The sequence below is a fragment of the Malania oleifera genome, chromosome 5 (assembly GCF_029873635.1).
Source record: "Malania oleifera isolate guangnan ecotype guangnan chromosome 5, ASM2987363v1, whole genome shotgun sequence".
Classification (NCBI taxonomy): domain Eukaryota; kingdom Viridiplantae; phylum Streptophyta; class Magnoliopsida; order Santalales; family Ximeniaceae; genus Malania; species Malania oleifera.
The window spans coordinates 3,358,111-3,384,910 of NC_080421.1; the positions used below are offsets into that span (position 1 = coordinate 3,358,111).

Consider the following 26,800-nt stretch of genomic DNA (forward strand, 5'->3'; position numbering starts at 1 on the left):
TTAGGAGCATAGCTGGTAGAGATTCAGTGAGTTGGGACAATAAGTGAAAAATGTATCTTGCTCTATCATCTTGTCTTGAATGTTGATATATTTAACTAAAATTCATGAAATATATGAAAGAATGTATGTATGTAGTGCATTCAACTATTCTTATTGTACTACCACCATTTCATTTTACATTATTCTACTAGTAAGCTTAAGTTTAATCAACAATATAGTTATATTAAAGTATGGTTAAATATTTTATTTTAACAATGTGTAAAATCTAAGTTTTTAAAAATATTTTTCTCTAATTGGCAGAGTAGATACGAATTCTCGACGGAAGACAAATCCTTAAATAAAATGGGAATGACATAAATTTAAAGCTGCATGGCAGATTTAGGTTGACAGATAATTAGGTGGTATAGATAACCCTCCGCGAGGTGGATTTGGCTTATTCTCCTCCGACTTCGTTTTTGTCCAATTTATATTCTTGCTTGTAGGCATAAAAAAATTTAAGATACACTTTTATAAATTATAAAAATACCGTTAGACTAAATTAAAATTATGTCGTTTTAATTTTCTTTTCAAAATTACAAGAAACTATGGTAATTTTCTAACCTTTTATAGTAATTTTCTTGTATTTTTTAAAGAAAAATATTGTTAATAATAAAAGGATGGCTACTTTTTTTTTTTTTTTGAATATCGCCGGGTGCCCGCGTCCGTTTTATGGTTCGCGACTAATCCCACTCCCCATGGAACGGTCCCACACACCATTAGGAAGTAAATCAGGAGCCAGCTGCAGGAATCGAATCCGGGAGGGGAGAAAGTCCTTACCTCGTGAAAGGCACTCCTAGCATCCGCCCTGCCAACTGAGCTACGCCTTGGGGGCAAAAAAAAAAAGGATGTCTACTTTTGACATAATTATTGATTGGTTATGTTTTAGGACTCGTTTTTAAAAGAATTTTTTAATTTTATAATAATTTATAACTTATGATAAAATGCCACATTTAAAAAATGTGTAAATTATATGTGAATTTTTTTATTTGTATATGCACCCTTTTTGAAATAATAAAAAAGTTTGGTTTTAAGTTTTCCCATAACTAAAATAAATAAATAAATAAATAAATATCACGTCACAGTCTCATGTACTTTATGCAAAGGCTTTTGAATTAACAAAACATAAACTCCTCTTTATTAGAATTTTCATATTTAAGACTTGCAGGGAAAGAGAAGAATGAGCCCCAAGGTTTTCAGTCGCTGAGCTCTTCCAGCTGCTCGGCACTCGGCAGAATTCAGATCAAACTAATTTCAAGCACTTTCTCTGCTGTTTCCAAGTGATAATTCCTCTCTGAATTGCATTCGTTCTTTGTCACTGTTCATCTCTCCCACTATCTCTCTTTCTCACACAACCTCAGATTTCCCTTTTTTGATTTTCTGAGCAATTTTGTTTGGACTAACCAGGGCTATTGTGAGATGACTCAAGATGCGGAGATGAAGGAGCTTCCAGCTCCATCTAATTCAGTTTCTTCAACCACTCCTTCGACCTTGCAGCGTAAGGAACCATTCCTATTTCAGATCAATTTCGCAAATTTAAGCCGTTTGTATAAATTTTTTTTTTCTTTTTCAGATTTGAAGGAGATTGCTTCGCTGGTGGAGGCCGGCGCATATGCTCGGGAGGTTCGCCGAATCGCGCGCGCCGCCCGGCTGACCGTAGCTTTGAGGCGGAAGCTGAAGGCGCACGTACTCTCGGCGTTCCTGAGTTTCACACTCGCACCGGGATCCGAGGTGCATACTCGCTTGTCCTCCTGTCTTCCCAAGGTAACTAATTGCTTGTCTGTTATTCTTGTGCATATCAATTCTCTTGGTTCTCTGAGGTTTATTTTTCATAGGGATGGATGGGGATCAAAATGTTTGCTCTTACTTTATGATGAACTTATACTTACATAGCTTTTTGAGCATAAAGTTCATATCTTTTGTATTGCTTTTTATGAAAATTCAAATAAGTCCAAATTCAATGCTTGGCATCCATGCTCCCAAGCAGGCAGTTTGGAAATATAAACCACTGGCTTCAAATTCTTGTTTCTGCAACAGTAATGAAGTAGGCATAAATATGGATTGATGAGAGTATGGATTAGTAACTATCTCTTTTCTTGTTCCTCTTGACATTACGAATTGGTAGACACATTTGCTCAAAATATGCAACAGAATATTGGGCTTTGGAGTTACCCTCTAGAATTGGCAGGGCATGCAGTGCCTGACTTAAAATGTTAATGGGTCTCTTTCTTTAGTACTTTGGACAACTGGGATGAGAATTTCACAGCTCCCCTTGGGATTGGGCATGATGTCTCCTTTTCGTAGAAAAATTTAGAATTAGTAGTTTTGCAAAATGGGCGCATCTCCAAAATGATTTTAGTTAATAATAAGTATTTAAGTGCCACTAAATGGGTTCAGCTACATAAATCCTTTTTCGTTAATTTACATGATTGAGGACATTTTCCTCAGCTAGCTTGAGAGCTGTTTTCTCACTATCTCATTCATGTTATTTTAGGTCTACCGCTACCTCTCCCCTTTTAATACCAATAGCAATAACTAACTTCTGCTCACAAGTGCTATTTGACGTACATTTCAAATGTCTAAACCAACTAAGCCACCTTTCCCTTATCTCTATTGGTGCTATGCCTAACTTATTGAAAATATATTGGTTCCTAAATTTATCTTTTGCTCTTATACCTCTCATTCACCTTGACATTTGCATTTTGAAATTTTTTACTTTTTGGATATGTTGTTTCATAGTTGCTCAACACTTTGACAATAGAGCTTGGCTGGTCCTATAGTCATATTATAGAATTTTAATTTTAATTTTAAGGGTATTTTTTGATGACACCGAACGCCCAATTTCATGAAGCCCTCCTTCATTTTACTTAACCTATTTTAACTCTATCTATGAAAACATCTTCAAATTCTCCTTCTGCTTGCATTATAGATCCAAGGTATCAAAATCTACCAGCGCTATTGATTTCTTGATTATCAAGTTTAATTTTATCTCCAATATTTCTTCTTACATGGCTGAAATTATGTTTTATATATTTTGTTTTGTTTCTACTTATTCTAAAACCTCTAGACTCTAAAGTTGTTCTCCGTTGTTCTAACTTAGAATCTACTCCACTCCTACTTGCAATCAATCAAGATGATATCATTTGCAAACAACATATGTCATGGGATCTCATTTTGGATATTCTTAGTGAATTCATCAATCACTAAAGCGAAAAGTTAAATGCTCAAAGTAGAACCTTGACATACACCTATTGTGATTGGAAATTCTTTATACCCTCCTCCTAGGCTCCTACAGTCCTATTGCTAGTCGTCACTCTATCATACATATCCTTAATGACCTTAGTATATCTACTACATACTCTCGTTTTTTCTAAAACCCACCAAAAGACTTCCTTAGGTACTTATTATAGGCTTTCTCTTGGTCAATATAAACTGTCTGCAAGTCTCTCGTTTTTTCCTGTACTTTTTCATTAATCTTCTTAAAAGATAAATAACTTATGTTATCAATTCATAGGCGTAATTAATAGTCAAAATTTTTAGTTCCTTCTTATGATAGTACTATGGCATTTGTGCGTCGATGCTTAACATTTGAAACTTAGTTCATGACTATTAAATATTTTCTCCAGGAAGATGAGCATGATATGGAAATTGATACCGCAACATCAGCAGCTCAAGCTCCTCCAAAACACTCCTTGCCAGAGATTGAAATTTACTGTTATTTGCTCATGTTAATCTTTCTGATTGATCAAAAGAGATACAATGAGGTATAATGATATTAACATAAAGTGTTTTTTTTTTCACTGAAGTATTTTGTCGTGTCAGTGCCTCCCATTGCTTTTTTACAGGCCAAATCATGTTCCTCAACATGCATTGCTCGTTTGAAGAGCCTGAATAGGCGAACTGTTGATGTTCTAGCATCAAAGATCTATTTCTATTACTCTCTTAGCTATGAACTCACAGGTGACCTTGCTGAAATTCGTGGGTGAGTTGTGTGTTAGTACCTGTTCCTTCTTCACCATTTTTTTTTTCCTGTATCACATTTAACCATTTATATCTTATTGCGATGCATGTTTGCATGTTCTGATGTACACTGAAGAACATACGCCTATATAGTTCTTTTGGAATCTAATATCCTGATATATAGTTTGTGCTTAATTTGAACTTGAATTTTTTGACAGTAACCTTCTTTCTTTGCACCGAATTGCAACTTTGCATCATGACGAGTTGGGTCAGGTTTGTTTACAATCCTGTAAGCACATTCTTCTTGTCCCATAACTGATTTCTTATGCTTGAAATGATGATATACTACAGGAAACGCTTCTCAATCTGCTACTTCGCAATTATCTCCATTACAATTTATATGATCAGGCAGAGAAGCTGAGGTCGAAGGCACCCCGTTTTGAAGCTCATTCAAATCAGCAGGCAATTCCTTCTACTTCTAATTCCTGTACCATGTAGTTCAGCTACATTGGCATACTCAAGAGTGTGTATCTAGTGTATGAGATTTTCCAAAAATGAGGTTTGCTGGACACTTGTACAGTTAAAATGTTTACTGAAGCTTGTCAGACTTTGGCATTATAATTAGAACAAACTGGAAGACTGTAGGAGGTCTCTTGTGACTCCAGGCCCCTTTTGCCTTAATTCACAAGTTTTTCCCTGGATCACATGACAAGATCTTTACTTTGCCTTCGGCATATTTTGATCCACTCATATTCTCTTGCAGTTTTGCCGGTATCTTTTTTATCTTGGAAAGATTAGGACAATACAGCTGGAGTATACAGATGCAAAAGAGTCCCTCCTGCAAGCTGCTCGGAAGGCGCCTGCTGCAGCTCTTGGTTTTCAAGTTCAATGCAACAAGTGGGCTGTGATAGTCCGTCTACTGCTGGGAGAAATCCCCGAGAGAACTGTTTTCGTGCAGAGAGGCATGGAGAAGGCTTTGAGGCCATACTTTGAGCTTACAAATGTGAGTCTGGGTTTCTTGAACTTTAGTTTGTTACTCTATGTTTATTTCTTCCACAGTGAACCAGGTGTGAGAACTTGTGAGTCAAGCTTGCATTGTTTCTGAGGAAACTAGGCTCAAACAAATTGGGAATTTGCAATTTGATATGGGTAGTGCTATATGCCCCTTGCTAATTCTTTGTTTCATACAATTGTGCATGCATTCCCTGTTGGATGGCACCTTGTTTGAAATGGGACATTTTTTTCTTTTTCTTTCCCCTTTTCCTCCCTTTTCCATTGCTTTTTCTCCCTTCTCTTCATAAGTGCATAATTTTAGGATACAAAATGGCATTTGTGCACTAGGCCTCTGCAACTGATTTTGAAAGCTACACCTGCATTTTTAGGCTGTTCGAATTGGAGATCTTGAGCTGTTCAAGACTGTTGCTGAAAAATTCACAAGTACTTTCAGATCAGATGGAACCCACAATTTGATCGTCAGGTTACGTCACAACGTCATTAGGACTGGGCTGCGCAACATCAGCATCTCTTATTCCCGTATCTCTTTAGCTGATGTTGCCAAGAAGCTGAGACTGGACACTGCAAATCCAGTTGCTGATGCTGAAAGCATCGTAGCCAAGGCGATCCAGGATGGGGCAATTGATGCCACAATAGATCATGCAAATGGTTGGATGTTATCCAAGGAGACTGGGGATATCTACTCTACGAATGAGCCTCAATCTGCATTTAACTCTAGGATTGCTTTTTGCCTTAATATGCATAACGAGGCAGTCCGTGCGCTTCGGTTTCCAACAAACTCCCACAAGGAGAAGGAGATCGCTGAAAAGAGGAGAGAGAGACTACAGCAGGAGCAAGAGCTTGCAAAACATATTGCCGAGGATGATGATGATGAGTTTTAATAGTGGAGCAAGTATCTCCTGGAGCATCTGGTTTCACTATGCAATAATACTGCTTCTTCCAAAATTACCTATTAAGGATATTCATTTCCATTGCCATGGCTTTTGATATGCTTATATTTCACTTTGTCTTTTATCTGGCTCTGTATTCGCTCCCTGTTACTAATTATCCTGAGGCAGTCTCTGCACTATGGTTCCACTGAACTTCCACGAGGAGAGTGCTGAAGAGGAGAGAGAACTGCTGGAGCATGAGCTTGCGCAACTCGTTGTCAAGGATGATGATGATGATGATAATGAGTCTTAATAAATTGAGCAAGTATCTCTTGTAGCATCTGGTATCTCTGTACCATTCTTGCTTCTAGTACTGCTTCTGTGGAAATTACTTGCCAGGGATATTCATTCCATGGCAATGGCTTTCGAGATGCTTATATTTCAACTTTAATTGTGAAATTGATGTGGTATTGAATTCACTTCCAGCTACTTTTTTTTTTTTAGAAACTGCATTGCTCTATTCCTCTTGATTTAGCTTTTCTACACCTTGTACAGAATGTGTGTTTGGATGGCACGAGTAATGTACTCTCTTTTGCTTCTCTGATCCATTGGAATATAATAGGAACTGCCTTTTGGAACTTTCATTAAAAAAAAAAACATGAAAAAAAAAACTTTTTATTTTTTGTTAATAAAGGAAAATGAATTATTGGGTAAACAAATAGAAAATTTTATGTTTGACTTCTTATTGGCCTTGGATTTTTATTCGTTTTGAATAATATTTTTATTAAGTTTTAATGTCTAATATTTAGCTCCTAGGAGTGAGAAGAAGTTTATCACCCTAAATTTGGAGACTTTGGATTTGAATTCGGATTGATTTTGGATAAGATGTAATATATAATTATGTCATAATTTATTAAAATTTAAATCTAAGGTTCGAAATTTATGCTCCCAAGCTCAGCGTAAAAGAATTCGGTCTTCAAACATCTCTCTTGTACTTAGGACTCTGACTCATAAAGAGTTTTGCAAAATGTTCAAAACTATCATGGCTGTTCTTTTTTTCCAAGACTATTATCAAAGGTTTCAAGAGAAAATTTAAGGTAGGTTCTGATATTATTTGAGAAAAAATTGTTTAGTTTTGAAAATTTGTTTTTATTTTTTATTTTCAAATTTTTGAAGAATTATAAAAATGCCAGCTTGTTAAGTTTTTCCAGATTCATTTGAAAAAAGTAAAAATTAAAGATTTGTTTAGCTATGAAAAATAATTTTTATTTTATATTTTCAATAATTACTAAATCACATGTTGTTTTTAAATTTTTTAAAAATTATATAAGAAGTTAGAAGTTAAGAAAATAATAAAAGGATGTTTCCCAATTTTTCTATGTAGATTTAGAAAATTGAAAAAGAAGTGACAATTTTGTAATTATTTGAAAAATTAAAATGAAAAATAAAATTATTTATCGCAAGTAAATAGTTGCCAACTTTTTTTTATTCTTTCTAGTTTTTATACAAATTTTCAAAACTGAAAAATAAAATGTATTTTTTCATAATTTAAAAACTAAAAATTGTTTTCCACGCCCGTAAATTTTTCTTTTGGTGGGGGGCATGATTGGAATAAAATGGCTATAAAATCAACCGGAAAAATATTCCTCAATTTCTTCTTGAAACTCATTGATGATTCTATTAAGGCTCCCTATGCCAAGGTTGCTTTGGAGCTATTTAGCTTTCCGAAATGATTACTTATTATTAAAAAAGAAAAATGAAAATCAAGTACTTACACTAGTACTGAAAATAAAGAAAACACATACTTACTCTATGATGAATGGCATCCCTCGAGTCCTTTAATTGAATTGCATGGTCCTCATCTCTTTCTAATAGTTTTGTTTCCTAAATTTTTTGAAGGCAAATGCTATTGTTATTAATGGGTATGGCTGGTCTTGGCTGGAAAATGTTTAGGAACTTGGTTGGCATGTATGAAACTCAAACTTGGCAGCCTTCATCACCATATATTTGAAGTGAGAAGTGAGAGGAATAGCGAGAGCATAAAATCATGAAAAGAGAGAATGTTTCGGACCGCTTATTTCTTCAAATTCGGATTATGGATAGAGGATATGAGATGAAGCACAGAAGTAAGAAGGGGATGAACACAAAATGTAAAGAGTAAATTCTTATATTCTCAATTCCAGCTTTATTTGAATTTCACAAGATCATGACACTCGCTGGGAAGAACCACATAAAGAATAATATGATAATATCACACACTGATTCTATTTCTGGTTCATTTTAAAAATTTGAAGTTCTTAACAGAGTGTGGAGAATGTTACAAACACTGATCAAATGTTGATTGGGCAAAACTAACCTTCTAAGTTAACCAGAGAAATAAACAGAGTTCACAACTTTTTTAAGAAAAAAAGACTCCACTATTTTCATGGGAGAGCAGCAGAGCATTTATTCACCCAGCTGAGCTCAACCCAAATGATTTGACAATGGCACTGACCCTTTCAGCAAAAGTTCTGGAGGTTATTTTTTTACCAGGGACGTGAAAAGGGTTCGAAACTGCATCCACGTATGCCTCGTGAAACCTCCTGAAAAACTGTTCAGCAATTTTCAAAAAAAAAAAAAAAACAAATCAGAGATAAAAGCTTGTTAGCTTACAGTAAAGAAATTAAAGTAATATTACAGCATTATATGTGCAAGAAATAGCACAGGTACCCAAACCTTCCAACAATCTTACCTTTATATGAATTAGCAATTACAACTTCTCTACAATTAATGGATCATGATCTGTAAATGATAATGGTTGCAGGAAACAAACACTTAACTAGATGAAAAAACCCCCTGCATCTATACACCAATTTGCATAATTGCATGTATGAACTGTGTTACTAGTTGTAACAAATAGACATAAATTTATTAAACTAGGAACCACGTCAACGGTCAGAATTGAATTCAGTTGGATAGCAGCAACAACAACAAACCAAGACTTAGTCCCACTAGGTAGGGTCGGCTATATGAATCTTTTTCCGCCAATTTATGCAATCATGGACCATTTCTTTTGATAGATTCAAGGATATTAAATCCTTACTCACTACTTCCTCCCAAGTTATTTTAGGTCTACCCCTACCCCTTCTACTGCCCCCTACAGTAACTAAGTCACTATTGCACTATGTGACCTATGTTGCAAGTGTCCATACCATTTGAATCGTCCCTCTCTTACCTTATCTTCTATAAAAGTTATACCTAACTTACCACAAATATGTTCATTCCTTAATTTATCTTTTAATGTTATACCACTCATCCATCTAAGCATTCTCATCTCGGCAACTTTTACTTTTTGGATATTATGTTTCTTCGTCACCCAACATTCCGATCCATATAGCATAATTGGTCTTATAGCTGTCTTATAAAACTTCCCTTTCAATTTTAAGGGTATTCTACGATCACAGAGCACACTTGAAGCACTTCTCCATTTTACCCAACCTGCTTTAACTCTATGCATTACATCATCTTTAATTTCTTCTTCGGCTTGTATAATAGATCCAAGGTATCGAAATTTACAAGTGCTATTTATTTCTTCATCATCAAGTTTAACTTTGTCTCATTTTTTTAACTATCATTCTAGATCAATTAAATTGCATTATTAAGCCAATCATGTACATGAATGAACTTGTGGCAACAAAGAAGCAAACACTTTTTTCAAGGCATTGAAAGGTCAAAAGTTGATCTTCACTGTGAGTATAGAATGGATTGTCGAGAGAAATTTTAACTTCTGAAGCAGGGCATTTGCCCTGCTAAAATAGTTGTTAGAATCTTACGATTCACAATTCGATTCATACGATTCGTATCAATTCCCCATCGAATTGATTTAAATCTTACTAGAGAATCTAAAAACAACTGAATCGTTGCTCCCTAAATGTCCAAAGAGTGCATCTGGGACTGCCCTAGACTTAAGAGGCCCACTTGCTCATGTATATAGACAATTATGATTTTGCCCTTAATTGCAAATTAATCTCAATTTTTGGCCCCACAATTCAGCAATAAGTGCATAATCGCTATCTCGTTTCATGTCTTTACACTGTACTCCTTGGTCACATGATGCCATGCCATTGAGCTATTCAAACTCTCTTTTCTCATTGGTCAAAGCTCTAAATGACCATCACTGAGTAATTCACTAAATGAGGATTTTTATCAGACTGCAACTTGGCATTAGGTAAAAGTACTATTGCACGTCAAACCTGCTACATTTTTCAGAGTGAGAAAATTAAAGGCTGCTATTTTCTTGGTTTTCTGGTGGACATCAAATTGGAAATGACGTAAACATCAAACTTAAATTTTCAAAAAAGAAAAAAAAAGTTGTAACAGGAATTGCAGGTTCAACTTGCAATTTCTGTGCATACATTGCTCTTCATGAGCTCAAACTTGTGAAATTGTACTAGAGATACTTTATTGGAGTGTTTGCACCAAGCACATGCATGTTGGTGTTCTGTCATTGTACAGTGAAGATGATTGAGGACATGCACATCAACTTTGGGCTGTTATCTAATAAATAAGCTGACATTCTAATAAATAACAACTTTGCAGATCAGCACAATAAATAACATGCCATAACAAAATCAGGAAGGGAATACCTGTCACATACATGTCAATCTTTGGATCTTTCAAGTTATTGTGGAATCCAAAATGGTGTTGTTTGCTTCTTATGGAATCCTAGTACATTATGCTGATAATTCTCTAGCTATTTGTTTGACAAGGGGGATAAGGGCACAACCTCCAATTTTTGTACTTTGCATTTTTTTTTTAAGGTTCCAAATGTTGACACATACGCAATTTGACGTGCATTATCAGATTGCAAGTTCAATTTTCATTTTCAAGATGCAATTATAATTGTTCTTGTAAAATGTTTCAAAAGACACCTGTTTCAATAAAATGTTTTTTTCTAAAAAACCTAATTCAAGGAAAAAAAAAAATACTCAGTTACAACATTGGAGGATGACCTCACCTCGAACACCATCAATATCCCCTTTTGCTTCATTTAGAAAGCTTCATACCATCACTTTCACTTGAAACTCTCCATAAAACAATAGCTTCTTTCTTGAGAATTCTCATTTCTTACATCACCCTCCACATTTAGATCTCAAAGGACATGGCACCGCCATCCTCACATCGTCCGCATTCCCTCCACCGGCCACTAACACTTGAACTGCTAGGGATTGCTTGGTTATCCTCTCTTGGCCCTCTCTACTTCATCATTACTTGTATGCAACACTGCCTCTTCCCCCAAATCCAAGAACCCCCATCAACAATATACAAGTGATTTCCCAAACAAATATCATTTCTTATTAAAATACTCAATTGGGTACTCACAAACCAAGTTGAACTCAAAGTCTGGGCAATTTCATGGATTAAAATGGCAGGTTATCTTTCCAATATAGTGATGTTCTCCATTATCTTAGGGGAAAGTTATTCTCCAGAACCAGGAAGAAGTTGCATAGCTTCATTCAGCGTGAAGAACATTTGGATTACTATATATGTTGCTGTTTTAAGTCAATCCAAATAATATATTTTTCTGGTAAATAACAAAATCAAATAAAGCCATATAGAAAAGAAAAATCCATGCACAGATGCAATAAACACCTGCATACCACACTCTAAATACTAAAAGCTTATGAATAAAACTATTTATTATTTATTGCACCTCAGCAAAACCATATATACAATGATTGAAGATAAATATAATTTTCGCTGCCTGTTTAAAAACTAGCATTTCAGTGCTATAGTCTGTGATTAAACCTTTTTTCTGGACAAGAAAGAAAAATTTTCATATGGAAACAATACTTACATTTCTCACATCTGCATCTCTAACATCTAGATCCGTTGTCACTAAGATAAATTTCACCTTTGTGTTTGTCAAATAGCCATACCTGCACCAGCCAAATATTGAAACTATGTAATATCACCAATGTAACCATGACCCAAGCTGACTCGATAGAATTTCTAAAATAGAAACAGCTGACATTGATATGTAAAATAGCCAATCAAACGCATAGAACCAAAGGCATCAAACTTACACTTTGTAATTTTCAGTTGGATAAAGAAGACCAAGAAATGTCTCATTCAATGTTGGACCAGATTTTTTCGGATTGTTAACTGAAACAGTCAGATCAGATGTATTAAGTCAATACAAATGCAGCCCCTAGTTAAAATATCAGATCCAAACCCTAAATTATGAATTCACAAATTGACACAAGCAGTCGTCCTGTTAATAAACTATTAAAAACCAAAATCCCCAGTATCACGCCACAAGTCACATTATTCAGAAAACAAAGGAGGCAATTAGGCTGCCTATTTCACTCAATGAATTACCACAAAAGAACAGAAAATCAAATCACGCTAATTTTTCATCAATACTAGTGCCGGTATGCAAATTTTGAAATATAAAAGAACAAAATTACTTGCTTGTAAATCCAATCCAAGCCCTAAATTTTGAATTCAAAAAATGACACGATCAATGGGCCTGTTAATCAATGAGCAGCTAACTTTTAAAAAAAATGCTACTACCGGTATGCACGTTCTGAAAATAAAAGCATAAATTTACTTTCTTGCAAACCCAATCCAAGCCCTAAATTTTGAATTCACGAAAAGACAAAATTAATGGGCCTGTAATCAATGTAGAATTAAAATCCAAAATCCGCAGTATCACCCGCAAATTGCATTACTCGTATAACAAAGTTGGCAGAAGAAGATGATAAAAAAACAATAGAACTCAGAAATAAAGATTGGGGTTGGTGACCTCGCTCGTCGACGACGTCCAAGGAGCAGTGGACGATGTGATGGAGCTTGAGGGCGTCGTCGGCCTCCGTGAAGCTCTGGATGTACAGAGGGTTGTTCTGGTGGCCGACCACCGCGACGCACACGATCATCCTGCCCCTCTCTCACGCTTCAGCTTCACTCACCTCCTCTTCGTCTCCACAGTACCGCCACAACTCCCCGGTAATGCAAGGTCTGCACCTCTCTAAAACGATGCCGTTTTGATACTAAAAGATGTCGTGCTCCTAATATTTCTCTTACTAATTACTTGCGTATGCATGCTAAAGATTTAGAATTGAGAATTAAATTAAAATTAAAATTAAAATTTTTAAAAAGGGTAATTAGGAAAATATGTAATACTTTATTTCATTGGGAGACTCATGGAGGACTAAATTTTTTAAATATGGATTTCATTATTGCTTTAATTTTTTTTTTTTCCAATTTTGATTTCATTCATTTGTATTTTTCATTCAATAAATTAAATAAGGGACAAGAACATGGCTAGATCTATTTTGAATGTTATTTCTTTGCTATATATTAATATCTGTTCAGTCTCATATCGTCTCTGTGAACAGTTCCAAAGTCAATATAAGATCTTCTGAACTTTCTATCCTTGATACCTAGGTTTTGAGCATGAGTTCTCTAACATGGTATCAGAGCAAGGCCTTGGGCTGTTTAACTTTTCCGTGGGCTGAACTTCTCCTCACCTCATTTTTTCTATTGGCTCGAGGGGGAGTATTAATGTCCTTCCAGTCCCACATCGTATCTGTGAGTAATTTCGAAGTCAGTTTAAGATTCTCTTAACTCTCTTTTTTTGATACCTAGGTTTTGAGCATGAGTTCTCTAACAAGATATGTTAGAAATATTTGAAATGCTTATGACCAAATATAGACCCATTTTGATGTCCAATTATTATATGCACCACCAACAACAATAAAAACAAACCTTAAGTCCCATTAAGTGAGATCAGTTACATAAAATTTTTTTCACCAATTCACTTGATTCAAAATATTTTCCTCTATTAAATTAAGGGTTATAATCCTTCAAAATTATTTTAGGTCGATTTCTACCCCTTTTTGTGTTAGAAACCATAACATCACTTCTTCTCATCGGTGCTCTGCTAAGTTTGTATTTCAAATACTCAAAGAATCTAAATGTCGTCCCTTGTATGCAAGTCTACTTAAAATTTAAATTCAAATGTGAACTTTCAATGATGTATTTGAATTCAAATCTAGTTGATTAAAGCTAATAATGACTAAAAATCTTGTTCATTAATCATATTTTAATTTTTGTTCATTGTGGAAAAGGAAAAAAAAGAAAGAAAAGGTATCCATTCTTTCCCTCAAAAAACTCTATCTTTCATTTGTAAAGAAAGCATCATACTTTTTTTCTCTTGATTAACTTTTAAATGTAATTTTAAAAATATTTAGTTCTATTTATGCAAGGTAGATCAGGAAAATAAAAAAAAATTATTTGTATTTGAATATAAAGAAAAGTGAGAAATGAAAATTTAAAAGTATTAAATTAATAGAAAAAATTAATTTTATGTATTATTGAGGTTTAATTTTAATTAGTTTATAATTATATTAAAATAATTTCTTATTTTTACTAATATTTGTTACAATGAGAAAATAGATGGAAAATCCTTCTTTATCCTTGATCCAAAAGGACACATTTTCCTCTTCTAGATTTAAATTTAAACAAAATTCAAATCAAATCATTCCTTTTTACTGACCGTCCACGTTTAGTCAACACATCGGACGGCCCCGAACGGCTGATCACGCCGTAAATCTCCATCATCAAATAATTGTTGATCCCTCGCACTTCGAAACAAGAAGACGAGGGTACATTCGTAATCTAATCCAAATATCGACGCCATCGTACACGCTTATGTGGAGGCTGAAATTACGTATTTATCCCTCGTCCGCTTGCATCGGCAGCTCCATTTATTTCATATATTTCTCAGCACCTCTGCAATGGCCGAAGAGAGCCCTTCTTTCAAATTCATCAATAGATCTTCGTCTTCTTCATCCTCTCTCTATCTGCCTGCAAAGCTTCCGATTTCGAGGTATCTCTCTCTCTCTTCGTCTCTCTCTCTCCCTGCGAAACATACTTTGCTTGAACCTCATTTCTGTTTTTGTTTCTTCCGTTCTTTTTTTTTTTTTTTTCCCCCGACGTGCTTGTTTGTTTCAATTTTAATCAATTGCTTATCTTCCGATCCCACTCATTTCCTGATTCATTTCCGAGAAGCTCCGACGCCGACTCGAGCTCCTTTGTGATTGATTATTCCGACTAATGATCGGCTCGTCTGGTAAAGTTTTAGCTGCCCTAGGGTTTCGGTCTGAGACTTATCTTGAAATTTGAAGATTTTAATGTTATCGTTTTTGATAATTTTATGGTTTTTTATTAGTATTTATCGGCTTAATTATTAATATGTAGGTTCTCTTTTTAATATTTGTGCCGTAGAGTTGTTTTTCGAATAGTCGCAGGGCAATTCTGCATAGATTGATTGATTTACATTCTACATGAAAATTGTGATGTCTGAAGAGTAAGGAATAATAGCATATAATAGGATAAGGGCTTTCTTTAATTTTCTCCTTTTATTTTGGTTTATTGTTTTTAATATATAGGTCTGGTGATGGCGCTCTTAACTACAGTTAAGACATATTGTTTAAATCTGAAGAATTTGATAATAGTCAATTCTAAGACACAATTTTGGATCATTAAAATGTTTCATGTTTGATCAAGAAATAACAATGATATTTGCTCCTTTTCATATTATGCTCACTTAAGAATGTTGGAAAAGAAATTTTGAAGATTATTTAAAATAATAAAATTTAGCATAAAAATCTACCTTGGGTTTCTGTTTGGGGAAATAAAAAGAAAAACCTCCATCAAGCTGAGTCTGATGCAGATCATCGGGTTATTATACACAATTATTTACTTCTAAGAAATTAATAATAATGCAAAATGTGCGAGATATGATGGACGCTATGTTAATGTTAAGATCCTGGCTAACACTTGAGCTGTAATTTTGTATTTATTTTCAGATGGTTACTGTACAAGATGGTGCTGTTTCCGAAGTTAACAAGCCCAACAATAGTGTGCAAGATAAATCTACATTGAACCAGGTCAAGTTCGCCACAGAGAAGAATCATGGGCCAAATGTAGGTTTTGAAAACAGTGAAGATAAGCCACGGGAGTTTGCAAGGGATCTGCTTAACACACCATATATTTATAGACAAGATGTTGTAAGGAGTATCAATAGTGGTATGATTGGAATTGTGACTGAAGTGGCTGGTGATTCGGATTCAGATAGTAGTATCACTGATGACGATGACGATGATGAAGACAACGATGATGACAATGAGGCTGATGGAAACAAGGAAGGTGATGAAGTTGGCAATTGTAATGCTAATGGGAGTGTTGATGGAAACAAAAGTAACAATGGTTACAAGAATTGTCCTCTCCCAGCCGATCAGATTCGAGTGGTTTGGGTTGATGATTCTGAGACGACTCAAAATCTTAACGATGTAACTGTTGTTGATCGTGCATTCTTGCATGGGGATTTTGTTGCTGCTGCTTCAGATCCAACTGGACAAGTGGGTGTGGTTGTGGATGTAAATATCTCCGTAGATTTGGTTGCTTCTGATGGAACTGGTATAAAAGATGTTTCATCCAGAGACTTGAAACGTGTAAGAGATTTCACTGTGGGTGATTATGTAGTCCTTGGTCCCTGGCTAGGTAGAATTGATGATGTTCTGGATAATGTGACTGTGTTATTTGATGATGGCTCTGTGTGTAAAGTCATGAAGGCTGATCCACTTCGTCTCAAACCAGTTGGCAAGAACATCGTTGAAGATGGGCATTTCCCTTATTATCCTGGCCAGCGTGTAAAGGCAAGCTCTTCATCTGTTTTTAAGAATTGTAGGTGGCTATCTGGCTTGTGGAAAGCTAGCCGGTTGGAAGGTACCATTACTAAAGTTACAGTTGGATCGGTATTTATTTACTGGATAGCATCTGCTGGCTTTGGACCGGACTCTTCTAATGCCCCGGCAGAGGAGCAAATCCCAAAGAACTTAAAACTATTGTCGTGCTTTTCACATGCAAATTGGCAACTGGGTGATTGGTGTCTTTTTCCATCTGCATTGTCATCCTCTACTCCTTTGGACAAGGGTATAGCAAAACTAGAACTCCAAGATTCCGTTAATGATGAATTAGATTCTGCTCAACCAAGAAGTGGATGTGATTCAGATGCTACAGTGGAGGAACTGATTGAACACAGTGAATCCATGGAACTTGATACTGTAGTTGCGTTGGACGGAAATAGTGGAAATTTCAAAAGTAACCCCTCACCTGAATCAAGCTCTTGTGGTAGTTCATTGTCAGTTTCAAAGGAGCCTGTCCATGAAACCTGGCCTGTTCATCGCAAAAAGATCCGTAAAGTTGTGGTGAGGAGAGACAAGAAAGCTCGAAAAAAGGAGGAAAATTTTGAAAGAGCCCTTTTGATTGTTAATACCAAGACTAGAGTTGATGTGGCATGGCAGGATGGTATGATTGAACAGGGAGTGGAATCAACGAATTTGATTCCAATTGACAGTCCTGGTGATCATGAATTTGTTTCTGAGCAGTATGTGCTGGAGAAGGCTTCCGACGACAATGATGATGCATGTGGGGTTAGGCGTGTTGGGGTTGTGAAAAGTGTTAATGCGAGGGAGCGGACAGCATGTGTAAGGTGGTTGAGGCCAGTTGCCCGGGCGGATGATCCTCGGGAGTTTGATAAAGAAGAAGTTGTAAGTGTCTATGAGCTTGAGGGACATCCAGATTATGATTATTGCTATGGGGATGTAGTTGTTCGCTTGTCCCCAGTATCTGTTTCATTGCAAGCGGCTTTTCCTGGGAATGCTGCTGGGGAATCAAAGCAGCAGACTGGTCCTGATGAGGTTAAACAGGATTTGAAAAAGGACACAGGATGTCAGAAAGTAGACGACGCATCTGGAGTTGAAGCATACATGGAGTTCTCAGACCTCTCTTGGGTTGGAAATATTACTGGTCTTAAAAATGGTGATATTGAAGTTACATGGGCTGACGGAATGGTTTCAAAGGTATGCTTTCTGGCAAATTTTATTCAAATGTTTATTTTTCTCATTTGTGTAGTGTATAGTATGCATTTCTGATAATTTTTAATAAGAATGGTGTGTATAATTAGTAACTTCATAATTGTACATTCATAGTACATTGCTATCTGAATCTCTTTTATGTCTCGTCATCGAAATTGAATGGATGAAAGGGTTTAAAGTTTGTTTATCCTTAAGATCGTGCGAGAAGTCTATGTATTGATTGCTCAAAATATTGGGGAAAAAAATTGAAATGAGTTTGGGATCTTGTGATTGTTGAAGGTTGAAATAATAATTGTGTGGTTTAAATTTTCTTTGCCCAATCAACCTTGCAATTAAATGGAGTATTCAAACAACTGTCTTGTAGTTTCTTTCGTTGCATGGTAATTGGTAATAACTATGATTTTTATTTTTAATTTTTTAAAATCTAAGAGTTGTTCCAGTTTTGGATTAACAGATTCTTTGGTTTGGGATTAGGTCGGACCTCAAGCTGTTTATGTTGTTGGCCGGGATGATGATGATGATTCGGTTGCAGGCGGGAGTGAAGTGAGCGATGATGCTGCTAGCTGGGAAACAGTTAATGATGATGAGATGGATGCCCTTGAGAATGCCGAGGAGGTTGGTTTCTGTTTGAATAATTATAATGGCTTGCAATTTACTTTGAAGTACGTCTTTTCAGCTGATGGAAGTTGCACCTCAGACACTGGTATGCATGGTCAGTGGTGCATATGCAAGGGTGATCCTTTTTCTCATTAGTGCTTTTCCAGAATTTCTACAGGAAATGTTTAGCAAAATTTTCCATTTTCACCCAACACTCACATGAATATTTCATGAATGCAATATATAGCACTTGGTGATTTTGAACAGGTGGAAGGTTAACTTTCATTTCTGTTGGATGGAAGAGTGACTATTGAGATGATTAGAATTATAAGTTTGGAAATGTCGTGTCTATAGTTATCTTAAAGATGGGACCATCAAATAGTTTGTTCTGTGAATGTGAACCATATACAAAACATTGTTATTTCAGTGCTGAACCATCCTTCCATTTTTCTGGTTGAATACCTAGATCCACTCATATTATCCTCTATTATTTTTTTCTTTTCTTTTCTTTGTTAAATAGATGATGCATATCAATGATGCTCAGGAACCTGGATTACAGAAGGGCAGCAGTGGTAATCTTGATGCAGAAGAGAGCACAGAAATAGAGGAGAATGATTCTGGAAGAAATGGAGCATTGTCTTTTCCTCTAGCTGCGCTTGGATTTGTTACAAAACTGGCCTCTGGAATTTTTTCACGAGGACGGAAGCACATAGAACCAACATGTTTAGATCCCAGAAATGAAAGTGAACTTCAGCCAGAGAGTATGACGATGACTCCTGAAAGCAGAGCATCCGATGAGTCCAGCTCTCAGAATTCTAATTTAATTGATAATTGTGATGCTCGTATGAATCCTGGAGAAGGACAAGAACATCGGCTTGTCACTGAGGCCTCAAAGTTGCTGGATGAGTCTCTATGCAACTTGAGTCCGAAAGAACCAGATGCTTCTTTATGTTCTGAGGACAGTCCTTCCAGTTTCAAGCGCTTTGATACTGCAAAAGATCCTTTGGACCATTACTTCCTTGGTGCAAATGGTCAGGTAAAGTTATCTTTCTCTTTTGATTGATTGTTAGATTTGTAGTGTTATGTTATTTTCAACAAATTATTCTTCCATATATGCAAACATATGGTTCGTAATTGTACAAGCAGAAGTTTTATTGCTATCTTATTAGGACTCCTCCATTTTTGGAACATTTTGCAATTATGCGTGTAAAATTTATTGAAGAAGTTATGTCATAGGCAATTGATTGTTGTTAAATAAATGGGAAAGGATTTGAGGAGAGACACTATTTTTGAAAAATAATAGAATATTGTTTAAGGACACTTTCCCAAAAGATGATTATATTTTTGTATCTGTTTATTTATTTATTTTTTGCGGCTGTTGGGGGGGGGGGGGTGTGGAAGGGAGGTTTTAGACTGTTCTGTCTTTACCTTGAACACAATGATCATACTCGCAGAATAATAATGGAAGGAAATGGCTCAAGAAGATTCAACAAGATTGGACCATCCTTCAAAACAACCTGCCTGGTATGTGCTATTTACACAGTTATTTATGTATGTATTTTTTGGTATTCTGGGAGGTTGATAACCTTCTCTGATATCAGTAGTCTTTGCTTTAAATAATATATGATATTTTTCAGATGGTATCTATGTTCGAGTTTATGAAGATCGTATGGATCTCTTGAGGGCAGTGATAATTGGAGCATATGGGACTCCCTATCAAGATGGACTCTTCTTCTTTGATTTTCATCTTCCCCCAGAGTACCCTGATGTTCCACCGGTGAGAGAAACTAATGTTTACTTCTTATGAATTTACTGGTGTCTGGTTGAAAGTTGAAATTATTTGAATTAATCAAATATATGCAAGCTCGTTGAAACTTTTTTATTTGTTCTCTGATTGTTTGTGGTTTGCAGTCAGCATACTACCATTCTGGGGGTTGGCGAATAAATCCGAACTTGTATGAAGAAGGAAAGGTGTGTCTTAGCCTTTTAAATACATGGACTGGCAGAGGAAATGAAGTTTGGGACTCATCATCTTCTAGCATCCTCCAAGTCCTCGTTTCCCTCCAGGGTTTGGTGCTAAATTCTAAGCCATATTTTAATGAAGCTGGATATGATAAGCAAATTGGGACAGCTGAAGGAGAGAAAAATTCTCTGTCCTACAATGAGAACACCTTCTTGCTAAATTGCAAGACAATGATGTATCTTATGCGGAAAAAGCCCAAGGTAAAATCTTAATTACATTTAAAAAAATTTTTGTATGTTTTTGCTGCTGCTAAATATTGTTACTTCTGCAAGTCTTCTTTTTTCTTCCGGAGCATTAGGATGATGGGGTTTGGGCTTAATTCCTACACCCTGCAGATTTCATCTGCAAAAATTATACCCTTTATAATGACAACACATGCTGTAGAGTGATAACGTTCAGTTGGGGGTTCCTTCGCATGCTGGCTTGTTTATGCTGCATTGCAGTTATGCAGATGTGAGGGCTTGTGTTTGGCCTACTGCCTCATTTGGATTAATCCAGTTAAGATTATAAAAATTTGTATTAATTAAGTCTAAAGTTGGGTTTCATGAATATTATAAAAGGCACTGGATTTGGTTGTCCCACATATTGTATATAGTGGATGACATGATACTAGGGTCAGAAGCTTGCCTCAGACCTATGAGGTACTTTCTTATTAGCAGATTGACTAGACACATTGAGCCAGATAGAATGCTTCTGTTTTTTTGGCTTGTCATTTGGGCGTATCATCTAGGCAAAAGATACCTCCCTTTAGGTTTAGCAAAAAGGAAAGGCATGTACCTCTCCTGAGGTTTCAAAAATCACTCAGACCTCCTTTCACACTTGGCTTTGTAGATACTTACACTCCCACTGTCAATTTACCATCAAGCAACCTGTTTAATTCTTTTTTTTTTTTTTTTAAATTGACTATTTTGCCCTTTTCCCTTGGGATGCATAAATTGACACAACAATGACTAGAAATTGATCCTCATGATGGAGTTTTATTTTGTTCAATATTTGGAAGAAATTCATTCCTGATGTTTAAGTGTGCAGTTTTAGAGAGGGGGGGGGGGGTTTAAATGGTTTTTTTGGATATTTGAAGAATATTTATCCTATTTCATGTTTGTCAAGGGGTAAAAAAAAAAAAGCAGGAAAAAAAAACATAATGGCTAGATTTTTTAAAAACAAAACTTGGCTATTTGGCGGTAAATTGATGGACGGTATAAATGTCCCAAAAATCAAATGCCAATAAAGGTTAATGGGATTTTTTAGAACTTGAAGGGAAGTCCACGTCTTTCTAAAGGTCAGCATCTTTTGTCTTTTGTTGATTATGTGTGCAAAGTTCTTTTACTTGATACCTTGTTCAAGGTAGTTATTTTTGTAAATTACAAGTGATGGTTCATTTGGTTGGAGGAACAGGAGAAGAGAAGAAAGAAATGAGTCTTTCCTTTCTCTGGTTTGGGTCATGTAAAATGAAGAGAAGAGAGAAGCTGAGAGTAAAAAATGCAAAAAAAAAGTTACTTTTTTCTTTCCCCAGTGGAAGAAATGGTTAAAAAGGCTATAATACCCTTAGAAGTTTCAAATGTGAACTTGTCGGAGGTATTTTTATAAATGGCAATTGACTTTTGTTTTCTTTACCCCACGTTTCTCTCCACTTCCCCTTGCTTATTAAACCAAACAATGTGGTGAGAGACTAGTTTCTCCTTGCCTCTTTTATTCTCTTCAATCCTCACCTTCAACTTTCCTCTCTTCAACTCTTATTAAACCAAACAACGTGGAGAGAAACTAAGTTTCTCCTCCCCTCTTTTATTCTCTTCAATCCTCACCTTCAACTTTCTTCTCTTCCTCTCTCATTAAACCAAACAATGTGGAGAGAAACTAGTTTCGCCTCTCTTTTATTCTCTTCAATCCTCATCTTCAACTTTCTTCTCTTCTTTCTACTTCTTCCAACCAAATGGACTGTAGCAGTTGGTTATTAGATAATGTTAATGTCCTGACTTGCCACTGTAATGTAATTTATTTCCATTTCGATGGCATGTACAGGACTTTGAAGAGCTCGTCAAAGAACATTTCAGGAGGCGTGGATATTACATTCTTAAGGCTTGTGATGCATATATGAAAGGTTACTTAATCGGTTCTCTGACAAAGGATGCTTCTACAAGCGATAAGAGCAACTCAAATGCAACTTCAGTTGGTTTCAAGCTGATGTTGGCTAAGATTGTGCCAAAACTTTTTGCAGCACTGAATGAAGTCGGTGCTGATTGTGATGAATTTAAGCATCTGCAGGAGTCATAGTAAAAGTTGAGGAGGATCAAACTTCAACCCATCTGTCAGGCCAGCCAAAGAGGTTAGTCTGTGATCCATTGTTGCTCTGTAAAAATTTTAGATGCCCTCCAGTGTAAAGGCATGCTTAAAGAATGCCATAATATAATTTGTGATTATAGAGTTCAATTATTTTTTGGTAAGTGTAGACATTCTTCTGTTATGTTCAAACACTTACCCAAATCATACTTCTATCCACACTTTGCTTCCGCCTTCCGACCCCCACACCCCCCCCCACCCCCCCCCCCCCCCCCCTTTTCCTCTTCTCCAGAGGCCAGAGTTTTCAAAGCAAACTTGCAAGCTGTTGTGTCATAGTAAAAAATTCATCAGCTAACTCAAGAGGCAAATAATGAGTAACATTGTCTTCGACTTGTGTTGGCGCTTTTGATTTTGCTCACCTTATTTTATTCTTTGGTTTTTTGTATTCTCTGAGATCGGAAAGGCGGTTGGAATTTTGCAGCAACTGTTCATTTTGCTATATTTCCCCCTTCCTTCTGTTCTGGATCGTTTGATAAATAGAATTGAAGGAGTTTTGTACATCATTCTCAATATTTTGTTTGATTTCTCTCTCTCTCTCTCTCTCTCTCTCTCTCTCTCTCTCTCTCTCTCTCTCTCTCTACTTTTGGGGTTTTTTTCTTTTTGAAGCCCTGTAAAAAAATTTATGGCAGGTTCAAGATTGAAATCCTTCAGGTTGTGTTTCCAGATATTCCATGGCAATTGAATATACCCATTTTGTTGTTTACATGGTATTAAAAATCATGCAGCTTGGATTTTATTTATTTTTTATTAATAAATTTGGCTGGGTATACTAACTTCATTATTTCTTTATTCATGTGCGCGATATCTAGTATGTAGATTCTCCATTTTGATGGGGACGCAATGTGCCTATAGCATAAATTTATTTAATTATTTTACAAAAAAAATAAATTTTTGAAAAACAATGAAAAATGAAAAACATGAAAGTGATAATATGGTAACTAAAAGAGGTTTGGACTTTTTGGTATTCTAAATAATGTATCCTTTGTGATGAGGACATCAACTGAGTGCGATGTTTTTGAAGAAGTGAAGAAAAGCACTGGAAGTACAATTATGATTCTATGTGAATTTGAAAGTTAGAAGGCCCTTATTATAATTGAAGTTATTTTTTCATCTTTGTAATATTTATTTTCTTAGCAATTGTAAATCATAATTGTTGGCCAAAAACGGTCAAGTAATGATTATATTTTTTGAATCATAATTTAATATTCATAGAGATTGAAGGATATAAAAAATAGGCGCAAGAATTATATGGATCGCTTGATCTAGCTAGTGATTATTTGTGAGGCACAATATTTCTATACATAAAGCATTTTTATTTGTAGTAGTCCTTAGGCATGATGTTTTCAATTAGTTAGATTTTTTTTTTTTTAAAATGTCACACATGTTGTTTGATAAACTATGAATGATTACACCCTTCAAGGGTGGTTGAAGTGATAAACTCAAGATTCTTTTGATTAAATAGTTAGGGTTCAAATCTTGATGGCTACAAATTTTCATTTTAGATAATACTTGACATTTAACTAAAGAAGGATTGAAAGACGAGTTCATTATCTCGGTGAATTAGTTGAGTGTTTGAAGGGTCTTCGACATCATCATTTAACAAAAAAATGAATCATTACATGTTCTTACAAAAATAAAATCAAATAATAATATTAATTTTTTAACTAAAATTTATAATAGGCATGAGAATATTTTCACATGTTTTAAACAACAAAAATAAAAATAAAAAATCAAGTCTTAGTCCCACTAGGTGGGATTGGCTATATGAATCAATTTTCGCCAATTTATGTGATCATGAACTATTTCTTTTGATAGATTCAAGAATATTAAATCCTTACTATCTCCTTTCAAGTTATTTTAGGTCTATCCCTACCCCTTCTACTGCCCTTCACAATAACTAAGTCGCTCTTCCTAATAGGTGTACTATGTGTGTAATGACCTCAAAAATATTTAGGTGTAGTGATCCTAAAAAATATAAAATGAAATAAAATAAAATAATTAGTTAAAAATTATGAAGGAAATTAATTAAATTAAGAAATCTGTGGGTTATATGTATATGTATATAAAAGTATATAATAATGGATAAAGTAAAAGAAAAAAAAAAGGAAAAAAGGAAGCTACTTGAAGAGATTTCAAATTGAAATCTCATCTTTTGCAGAATCCAGACGCCCCCCCCCTCTTTGGTCTCTTGCGCTTTCTCTCTCACCCCTCCGTCTCTCTTCCACTCTCCTCAATTTCTTAACTGATATTCATTCCGATCAAAAATCAGAAAATATCCCTAGACTCCATTTTTCGCCACCGTCAATTCAACCGGAGTGGATTTGTTATAGGGCGGCGTAAGCATATCTTCTGGGGTAAGCTAAATTCTCACTCTTATGTCAATTTCTAGTAAATCTTAAGCCTAATTGACAATCGGACACCATCACGAAAATCCAAGGATAATTCTCTACAAGTCTAATTGAATGGATCCTCATGGAGTCGTTGTAGACATAACCCCAAAATTAGGATAATGGGTTATTAAGGGGCTAATTATTATTTAATTAATATAGATTTAGAAATATTAGAATATTGGACAATCTAAGGTTAGATTTAGGGTTATTGAATTGAGGGTTCGGGTAAGCGCCGTGGGTATAATTCGGGACCCTGTAGGCATAGTTCAGGAAACCAGGTAAGAGTATTAAATATTAGTTTAAAGTATATGAAGCCTAGAGTAGTGTATATGGGTATTATTTTAATAAATGAGTTAATGAATTTGGGAAAAACGCGAATTGCAGAATTTAAGTTTCGGGCGCCGGGGGCGTAGGATCTGGATTTTAATGAGACTCTCAATATGTAGTTGTGACACCCTGATTTTTCGTACAATTTTTTTTAATAATAAATAAATAATCAAATATTCACACGTCATCCATAACATTCACAAATCGTCCACGTCAACAACCCTACTATCATTCGTACGACTCGACCCGCATTGGGTACCGGGTAAAAAGTCATTTTATTATACAACCTAAGAGCGGAAGACAGTATGTACATATCAGTCAGAATATAATACCCAAAGTATCAATATACATCAATATTCATCACCATAACAAACTCAAAAACAACTCAACTCTAGGGGACTTATACCTCCCTTAATCCAGAAACTCACCCTGTGTAGCGACCCTAATTTCTTAACATGAAATGTAACATAATAAATGGATAAGTCGACCTGAACCCGTGGGTAACGGGGACACCTGTCAATCACAGCGGAAACCTAAGCAGCAGTGAAATAAAATCTCGATCATTCAACTATGAAACATAATACTAGAGTTATTTACATTCCCAAAATACTGTATTTATTTACAATTTTCCAAAAAGTCAAAATAACACTAGGATTGTACAACAAAAATCTCATGGTCCTAGCTCAACGCTTACCTTTCTAGTTGGGAAGCTAAACCCACTTAACGGCGGCCCTGACCCGCCGATCCCTCTGGGTTTCCTAAAAATCATTTAATATTCAGAGGTGAGACACTTCTCAATAAGGGAAAATAAACTAAATACAGTTGTATGGAAACATGAATATTAAAGACACTTATATATATACAGTACAATTCATAACTCTATAAACATTCATCATATCATACTGGATAATCATATAATTTCATATTTGTTAATAAATCATAACATGCATAAAATATCTGTTATAACTGTAATACTGAAAATATACTCAGGATGAATAGTTAGTTAGTGTCATGTATTACCCCCTATGACGGGTTGTGCAGCCCGAAGGCGGAACCCAACAATGGTTGGTCGACCACTGCCGAGTCAAATATGTTTGTAAGTACGATGGACCCGCCACACTCTGGTCCGGACCGTCAGGTGGATGTCCACACTCTACTGAAAGCCAGATCGACTATCCATCTCCCACCCCCTCGTGGGGTGGTTAGCACTAATCTGATCATAAAAATCTGATCTATAAGCTACGGTACCGAGCCCCTGAACTGAACTAAACTAACATCCGGGTTCTGATAACATATAATACATAATATAATAGCAGTCTCGTG

The 26,800-nt window shown here is 35.6% G+C and overlaps 3 protein-coding genes across 8 annotated transcripts; 2 read left to right on the plus strand and 1 right to left on the minus strand.

Annotated features, from left to right (window-relative positions):
- The first annotated feature begins 1,138 nt into the window (after positions 1 to 1,138).
- On the plus strand, positions 1,139 to 6,358 carry LOC131156626 (probable 26S proteasome non-ATPase regulatory subunit 3). The gene is made up of 9 exons (XM_058110455.1): positions 1,139 to 1,316; positions 1,444 to 1,534; positions 1,610 to 1,800; positions 3,663 to 3,800; positions 3,882 to 4,018; positions 4,215 to 4,269; positions 4,348 to 4,458; positions 4,760 to 4,999; positions 5,379 to 6,358. The coding sequence occupies exons 2-9, from the start codon at positions 1,456 to 1,458 to the stop codon at positions 5,889 to 5,891; spliced, it is 1,464 nt and encodes a 487-aa protein (XP_057966438.1). The 5' UTR covers positions 1,139 to 1,316; positions 1,444 to 1,455; the 3' UTR covers positions 5,892 to 6,358.
- Positions 6,359 to 8,117: 1,759 nt separating this feature from the next.
- On the minus strand, positions 8,118 to 12,944 carry LOC131156627 (uncharacterized). Its single transcript, XM_058110456.1, has 4 exons — positions 12,667 to 12,944; positions 11,945 to 12,023; positions 11,716 to 11,797; positions 8,118 to 8,469 (listed from the first exon to the last, which is right to left on the minus strand). Exons 1-4 carry the CDS (start codon positions 12,794 to 12,796, stop codon positions 8,329 to 8,331), a joined length of 432 nt encoding a protein of 143 aa, XP_057966439.1. The 5' UTR covers positions 12,797 to 12,944; the 3' UTR covers positions 8,118 to 8,328.
- Positions 12,945 to 14,625: 1,681 nt separating this feature from the next.
- On the plus strand, positions 14,626 to 22,917 carry LOC131156628 (probable ubiquitin-conjugating enzyme E2 23). 6 transcript variants are annotated; one of them, XM_058110457.1, is made up of 8 exons: positions 14,626 to 14,751; positions 15,734 to 17,788; positions 18,278 to 18,418; positions 18,921 to 19,436; positions 19,855 to 19,924; positions 20,038 to 20,177; positions 20,312 to 20,623; positions 22,443 to 22,917. In XM_058110457.1, exons 2-8 carry the CDS (start codon positions 15,734 to 15,736, stop codon positions 22,692 to 22,694), a joined length of 3,486 nt encoding a protein of 1,161 aa, XP_057966440.1. In that variant the 5' UTR covers positions 14,626 to 14,751; the 3' UTR covers positions 22,695 to 22,917. The 6 variants fall into 6 exon arrangements, with proteins under 6 accessions (XP_057966440.1, XP_057966443.1, XP_057966445.1 ...); XM_058110460.1 differs by having other exon boundaries at positions 18,945 to 19,436; XM_058110462.1 differs by having other exon boundaries at positions 18,960 to 19,436.
- Positions 22,918 to 26,800: the final 3,883 nt, after the last annotated feature.

Bases quoted from the DNA above. Each gene is read 5' to 3' on its own strand.
- LOC131156628 (XM_058110457.1), top strand. From the start codon at position 15,734: ATGGTTACTGTACAAGATGGTGCTGTTTCCGAAGTTAACAAGCCCAAC. The intron at 17,789-18,277 runs GTATGCTTTCTG...GTTTGGGATTAG, and splicing joins CTGACGGAATGGTTTCAAAG to GTCGGACCTCAAGCTGTTTA. The intron at 20,624-22,442 runs GTAAAATCTTAA...TGGCATGTACAG, and splicing joins TTATGCGGAAAAAGCCCAAG to GACTTTGAAGAGCTCGTCAA.
- LOC131156626 (XM_058110455.1), top strand. From the start codon at position 1,456: ATGACTCAAGATGCGGAGATGAAGGAGCTTCCAGCTCCATCTAATTCA. The intron at 4,459-4,759 runs GCAATTCCTTCT...ATTCTCTTGCAG, and splicing joins AAGCTCATTCAAATCAGCAG to TTTTGCCGGTATCTTTTTTA. The intron at 5,000-5,378 runs GTGAGTCTGGGT...CTGCATTTTTAG, and splicing joins CATACTTTGAGCTTACAAAT to GCTGTTCGAATTGGAGATCT.
- LOC131156627 (XM_058110456.1), bottom strand. From the start codon at position 12,796: ATGATCGTGTGCGTCGCGGTGGTCGGCCACCAGAACAACCCTCTGTAC. The intron at 12,024-12,666 runs GTCACCAACCCC...TGACTGTTTCAG, and splicing joins GGACGTCGTCGACGAGCGAG to TTAACAATCCGAAAAAATCT. The intron at 8,470-11,715 runs GTAAGTATTGTT...ATTGCTGAACAG, and splicing joins GAGATGCAGATGTGAGAAAT to TTTTTCAGGAGGTTTCACGA.